Genomic DNA, 7455 nt, shown 5'->3' with positions numbered 1-7455 from the left:
ATGAGGGAGGGTGGGAGGGAGATGCAAGAGGGAGGAGATATGGGGATACATGTATATGTATAGCTGATTCACTTTGTTATAAAGCAGAAACTAACACAACAATGTAAAGCAATTATACTCCAATAAAGATGTTAAAAAAAAAGAAAGTGGGAATGAGAAAACCAAAATGGAGCTATCTGGAAATAAAAGAAGAAGGGAAAGGGCTTCAAAAAAGAGCACAGAGCTGTGGTGGGAGAGGAGTTTTTATTTATAGACCATATTATGTACATATTTTCAATTGAGTTTCTATTCTTACCTTTATATGTGAAACTAAAACAAACAGAAGAGCCACGCCATTTTGCCAGCAGGTGGCACCATAAGAATCTCCTATAAGAAAAGGGTGGCAAATGTAAACAGGATCCTTAATATTTTACCTTTCAGGAAAACTCTAGACGTCAATGTAGACTCATAATTTTGATGATATTAGCAACGTGTGTACATTGCTTAAAATGGTTTCGGAAGATTCGTCTCTCCCTTCATTTTTCATGCTAACATTGCTCATTCAGTGAAAGATTATATTCCCATAAAAGGACAAAAACCTAGGTTTTAAGAAAAAAGTATATATATATATATATATATATATATATATACACACACACATATGTATTGCATATATATATTTGTATTGCTTATTACAGTTGCTTGACAAATACTTTTATTTAGTGATTATAGCATATGTTATTGTGAGGATATGTTAGATGGTTAGAGAGGAAGTAACTTAGATGGTCATCCTGTTTTTATACCCCTTTTCTGCTCTGTACTGTGAGGATTCCTTGTGCCCAGAGATCTCCCCAATGCTAAGCAATCTCAGACTCAGCGGGGACCTGGTGCGGGAGGTAGTGAGTGTTTCTGGCCTTTGCAAACAACTCTGAATAGGTTGATGTTTTGGGCTCGCCTTTGAAGTTCCCTCCACATTCCATGGGATTCAGGGGAACTTGTTTCCCAGTGGTGTGGTCTGGCCTTTTGTTGGCATCATTTGATCTGGTCTCATTGCCGTGTGCCATTCTGCTACCACCAGCTGGGCTGGAACTGGGGCCTTGGTCTAGGGTGTGAGTGGAGACGTCTTGATCTTGACATAGAAGAGAGATGCCCTTGTTGGAGTCTTTGCCCTTCAGTGGGTTTATAGAATATTTCTCTTGGGCTTGCGGCTTCTCTTCTATAAAGTGGGAAGTTCTGTTATCTTGAGATAGCGACTGCCTTTTGCTTTTCATGGGGTCCTTGGGACCAGTGTGATGGAAAGGAGGCATCTGGGACTTGGTTTTGTATATTTCTTGGATCGTATTTGTTGTCAGTGCTCTGGGAAAGGAGGTAAAAAGAAGAGACATCTCTGAAAACAGATGAAGAGGCTCATATTTAGCATTTTCAAGTTATTAGACCATGGCCCCTTTCAGTGTGGTATTAGGTGAGGTAATAAAGTGAGTGGGAAGAGCATGAAGGGTGAGAATGGGTGGTAACAACGTGGAAAAATGGCTCTTCCCTTAAGAAGAAAAAGGCAGCACTTTCTCAGGGAGAGGACGATGTAAAGAGGTCATTTGGGAAGAAGCCATATCCATGAGTTTAGTAAGCATTTTCTTACCTAAATTTATTAGCCTGTAGAACCCTGTGCTTCTGTCCTCCCTGTGATGAGAACATAAGAACATCTTCTGGTCTCTTCTGACTTCCCTTCTCAAAGTAAGAGGAGAACTTTTTCTTGATGACACCTGTTTCGAGTTAATTAATAGGTGTTATGGGTTGAATTGTATCCTCCCCAAATGTCATATGTAGACGTCCTAATCCCCAGTACTTCAGAATGTGACCTTATTTGGAGACAGGCCCTTTACAGAGATCATCAAGTTAAGATGAGGTCATTAGGGTGAGCCCTAGTCCAATATGACTGGTGTCCTTATAATAAAGAGAAATTTGGACACAGAGACTCAGATAGAGGGAAGGTGATGGGAAGAGGCACAGGAAGAAGATGGCCATCGGCAAGCCAAAGAGGGTGGCCTGGAACAGATCCTTCTTTCCCAACCTTCAGAAGGAACCGACTCTTGATTTTGGACTTCAGGCCTCCAGAAATGTGAGAAAACACTCCTGTTGCTTAAGCCACCCAGTTTGTGGTGCTGTTAGGGTAGCCCTAAAAAACGAATACAGTAACAGAAGAAGGAAAAGAATGATTGAAGCTAGTTCTCTGGGCGGAGAAAGAGTATATGAATACCATTGGATCACATTACACAACAGGCTGATCTGGCATGATGAATGGAAACAGAAAAACCTAAAGCAGGTCCCCAGTGTTTACCTCAAATATGTGAAAGAGGATTTAGAAACACCAACGTCAGAGGTTTAAACGGACTTGGCCCATGGAGGTTTTGTCTGAATGTTTTATTTGGCAAGCACGGTGTTTTCAAAAGAAAATGACTGGGTGTGAGTGATACACAGAGCTGGTGCCCTATTGTTTCATTCACCTCAATTATGTGACCTCCTACCCACCTGAGCCAAGAGTTGCAGCTGCCGGCCATGAGTAAGTGGGGTTTTTGCTCTTTGAGTTAATGTTTCAGCATCTTGTAGTCATAGCTGCTGTAGAAAACCCGGTTTGTTTTCAAGATGTCTCATGAGATGAGTTGGTCACTTAGAGTTGAAAGTCTTGCACTAGTTTGCTCTAATGGGAGTGAGTTCCCTAAATCTACATGGGTTAGTAGGCACCAGGCAGAGGACTTATGACCAGATAAAGGGCCTAGAGTTTACATTAAACTCCTAATATTCTTTCATCAAATAACTTCTTGGTGAGGTAGTCAAGGAAAGAGATAGTCCTTTTGGGGTCGCTCTTCTTCTGTTGTCTTCTTGAGTGCGTGTGTGTGTGTGTGTGTGTGTGTGTGTGTGTCCATCTAGTTATCCAATTTAACAAGGATGTATGAGTGCCTACTTTGTGCCCGGCAGTATATTCTTGACTCTGTTTTTTTTCACCTTGAACATATAATTAATCATAAAGCTCTGACAATTCCCCACTTAAATATCTCGAAATGCTTGTACACTTAAGATGCAATTCCGTGGGAAGCAGCCGCATAGCACAGGGAGATCAGCTCCATGCTTTGTGTCCACCTAGAGGGGTGGGATAGAGAGGGTGGGAGGGAGGGAGACGCAAGAGGGAGGAGATATGGGGATATATGTACATGTACAGCTGATTCACTTTGTTATAAACAGAAACTAACACACCATTGTAAAGCAATTATACTCCAATAAAGATGTTAAAAAAAAAAGATGTAATTTCACTTCCTAAATATCTTAAGATACTCATTTTTTTTCACCTGGCCAATGCCCTAGTTTAGGCCTTTAAACCCTGGCCTACACTCTGGAATTCTCCTATCTGGTCTACCTTAAACATTACAGCTGAGTAATCCTTCTCACACGTGGACATGTAATCTCCCTACTCCCAAACCCTGTAGGGTGAGATTTAAACTCTTGCAAGACCTATGAAGCTATTCATGACTGGAGACACTGCCTACACTGCTTTGTCTGTAAACATTTCACCTACACCTTCTCGTCACCCCTTACACCCCTGCAGGTTGAGCAACCTGTAGCAAATCATTCTCATGCATGTGCCTTTGTACATAGTGTTCCTACTGCCAGGAGTGGCCTTGCCACATGTCCTCGTGACAAGCTGCCCACCCCCCTACCCCACCCATCTTTATTCTCTTCGTCTTCTAAGATTCTGCTCATACACTGCCTCTTTTGGGACATCTCACCTGAGCCCCTTTGATAGACATAGGAAACTTCCCATGCTCTTGTTCTACTTTGAAAACAACTCTAATTTAGCAATTAGTATTTTCTGTGATCATTTTTTGCAAGCATGGCTAACTTCCAATTTAAATGTGAGCATCTCGAGGGTACAGACCATGTTTTTTCATATTTGCATTCCTGTGTCTATCTGAGATGCTGTAATGGGGTTTTGTAAAGTCTGGCCCACAAAACACCTGTCTCAGAATAATCTGCCTTAGTGTCAGCTCATTTAAAAATGTGGATTTTGAGCCTAACTCCTAACCTACTGATCCAAATCTCTACAGATGAAGACAAGGAATATGCATTTTAAACAATCCACCTGGTGACACAGTGGTTAAGAATCCGCCTGCCAATGCAGGGGACACGGGTTCGAGCCCTGGTCCGGGAAGATCCCACATGCCGCTGAGCAACTAAGCCCGTGCGCCACAACTACCGAGCCTGCGCTCTAGAACCTGTGAGCCACAACTACTGAAGCCTGTGCACCTACAGCCTGTGCTCCGCAACGAAGTGTAGCCCCCGCTCGCCACAACTAGAGAAAGCCCACTCGCAGCAACGAAGACCCAATGCAGCCAAAAGTAAAATAAATAAGTTTATAAAAAAATAAAAAATCCACCAACTGGCATGTATCCTGTAGTTGAATCTCAATAACAATTTCTTTAAGTGAATCATGGGAATATATTGCCTAGTACAGTGCCTGATAAATACTGACACTTAATTCATATTGTTTCCTTCCTTCTTCCCTAGTTTTACTGTCAAGAAGTCTGAGGCTCAGAGAGGATGTGACTTTCTAAAGGAAATAGAGACAGAGGCCCCTGAATCAAAGTTTGCTGCCTCCTTGTCCAGACTCTTTTTATACCACCTGTCCCTGACGCAAACTCTCTAGTCATCAAAGACAGACACCTCCCTCGGACCTGGTCTTCTGAACACCCCATAGAGAGTAGGTATCTGGTCTCAGCATCCTTTTTGAGAACTGAAGTGGGATTCAACCAAATGGCTTCTAAGATTCTTTTCCATTCTGTGACCTCTCATTCTAGTTTGGTTTAACCATTTATTACAGACAAGGAAGTTCAGTTATTTGCTCAGTTTCTCCTCTTTAAAACCCAAAGCTGGAGGCTAGAAATAATTCTTAGGCCAGATGCCTGGATATTACTATAGGGTCTTGTGTCCACCTATTAGCTGTGGAGACCTAAATGATTTTACATTCAATTGTGATACTTGGCTTTCCTCTTGAACATGCAACGTCATTTTCAGGGCTCCTGCACCAGCCTTAAGTAGGAAGGACCATAGTTTTGAAGAGCTGAGATAGATCCATTCTATGCTGAATATTAACATATGATTATTTTGTTATGGGAAAAATAGAACTAGTTTCTACAAACTGTATAACTATGGCAACTTTCAACAAAACAGAAGAGTTTTAATCCTGTAACAATCTTTTACAGGATTGATTGACTGATAAGAGCAAACACTTATATAGCGCTTATTTTGCATTTAGGTACTATTTCAAGTACTCACTGCATCCTCAAATGACTTTATGAGGTAGGAAACATCATTTACATTTTACTTTGGAGAAAACTGAGGCAGAGACAGGTCCAGTAAGTTGCCCAAGGCCTCACAGCTGGTAAGTGATAGAATCAGGATTTCAACCCTGGCAATCTGGGTCCAGAGTCTGTATTCTTAGCCACCATGGTTTAATGGACGAAGATGGAATCACTGAGCAGGCAGTTTTATTTCCTTCTCTTTTTACTGAATGGTGTAGACAGCTTTGGAAGGTCTGAGATTCTGGATAGCATTGTGTAGCCCTTCCTTCTGTGATAATCAGTAGCTACTAAGTAGAAATGAGTGTATGAAGTTAGTAGCATTATTCTTGTTATAACTACTTAACTATATAGTCTATGTTCATTGGATAGTCTTCTAAGTGATGTGTACATTTGGAAAGGATTATTCTTTGGCAACAGAAGGTTTTATGGGAGGGAATTATTACAAAGGATATGAGCTCACAGCTTCTGAGTAAAGAGGCCTCTTTGGGTAAATGACAGAAATATTTGCCCTTTGGCTTAAGAAGACAAAGAAATCACAGTACCAATACACAACAATCGCTTGTGCAACATTTTCTAATCTAAGCAAAATCTGTAAGCTCTTGTGTGAATATACTTTGGAGTACAAGGAGGGTAGTTGACAAATTCACTTTCTGCAGAAGAAAGGAAGGGCCTGACTCTCATATTAGTGAGTGTTGAAAACAGCCAAGTGCTCCTTGCTCAGCCCTATCAGAGGTCAGCCATCGTTACACAATTCTCTCTGGTCGCCAATCCCAGGGAAATTTTTTTGTTTTACTTCCTTTTCATAAGACGACTTGCACATTAAGAGTTACTCAATGAATGCTTGTTGACCAGGCATAGAAAAGAAGTGAAACCAAATCGACCCAGATATAAGAAAGTAGAACATTAAGGCTTTAAAGCCAGAGAGAGCTCATTTGAAAGACGGGGAGCCTGAGAAGTGTTAGCTCAAGATGGTTTGCATGTGGGCTGCTCCAGGGAGCTGTGTAATTGAGGGAGAGAGGGACATGGATGGGTGGGCAGCCTAAAATCCAAGTTGAGATCAGAAGTTCTCACTTTCTTGGTGTCCAGATCTCTGAAAGGGCCCTCGTCATGAGGTAGGGGATGTTACTCTTGCCTTAGCCAGCTGATGGCTTGCTGCCCTGCTCTGCCTCTCCCCATCCTGGAAGGCTTACCTTGCTGCAACCTCTGCAGCTCTTTTTGGAGCCGTCTCTGCTCCCTGGTCAACAACCTCACATGGTATAGGCAGATATCCTCTAGTCTCTACAGTCTTTGGCTTCAGCCTGTTTGGCGTTCTCCCTCTCCAAATCAAAGTGCTTCTGTAGTGGTCCCCTGACCATGTTCCTCTCCATCCTCTTCATGGTCTAGAGACAATAGAACAGGATTCTCCCAGGCACCATGACAGACCTGATAAAGCAAAACGGGGAACCTGACCCCTGGCTTTTAACTGGAAGATCAGTGTTTGAATCCTGTGTTTTTCTGAATCCACAGCTACCTAGTCAGACAAAGTCACGCTATTAGAAAACTTTGCCCTGCTGACTAAAATATTATTCACAACTTAAAAGTTGAGAGTTATGTTTTATTTGGCAGGAATTTTTAGGACTTCGAGCCCGGGAGGCATCATCTCAAGTAACCCTGAGAAAACTGCTCTGAGGAGGTGAGGGGGGAGCTAGGATATGTAGAAGTTTGCAACAAAGGTCAGGTAGTAGGAACAAAAGATTACTGCTAATAAAAGAAACCTAGATATCCCAAGTTAAGGAACTTAGCGTTTTTCTATGTATGGGAAGATGCAAGAGTCTGGGCTCACTGAAATCATTCCTTTGATATACACCCCAGCTTATCTGGGGCCAGTATCCTCAGGGCTCACCAGCTCACCATCAACTGTGTCTGCAATCGCTGATGACTGTGACATCTATGGCAGGCAATGTTCCATTTATCAGCCCTATAGTAACATGATTTTCCAGAGTGACACAGAAGTATTGAGGACAGAGTCATTCCTCTGAGCCTCAGTCTCCTTGCCAATAAAATAGACGACAGTCTCCCTACAAAATCCTCAATCAGGTTGCTATAAAGATCAAGTGAAAACTACATGAATAACTTTTGGGGCAAA

The 7455-nt window shown here is 42.1% G+C and overlaps 1 protein-coding gene across 1 annotated transcript; it reads right to left on the bottom strand.

Moving 5' to 3' along the window:
• Positions 1 to 741: 741 nt before the first annotated feature.
• Positions 742 to 6697, bottom strand: CCDC190 (coiled-coil domain containing 190). The gene is given in 6 exon segments (XM_060142228.1): positions 742 to 765; positions 767 to 848; positions 850 to 1335; positions 1616 to 1739; positions 6521 to 6622; positions 6625 to 6697. Coding segments are annotated over 6 exon segments (891 nt in total).
• Between the last annotated feature and the right edge of the window lie 758 nt (positions 6698 to 7455).

The sequence above is a fragment of the Lagenorhynchus albirostris genome, chromosome 2 (assembly GCF_949774975.1).
Source record: "Lagenorhynchus albirostris chromosome 2, mLagAlb1.1, whole genome shotgun sequence".
Classification (NCBI taxonomy): Eukaryota; Metazoa; Chordata; class Mammalia; order Artiodactyla; family Delphinidae; genus Lagenorhynchus; species Lagenorhynchus albirostris.
Note: the sequence above shows the minus strand (reverse complement) of the source record. Positions and strands in the feature narration are given on the sequence as shown.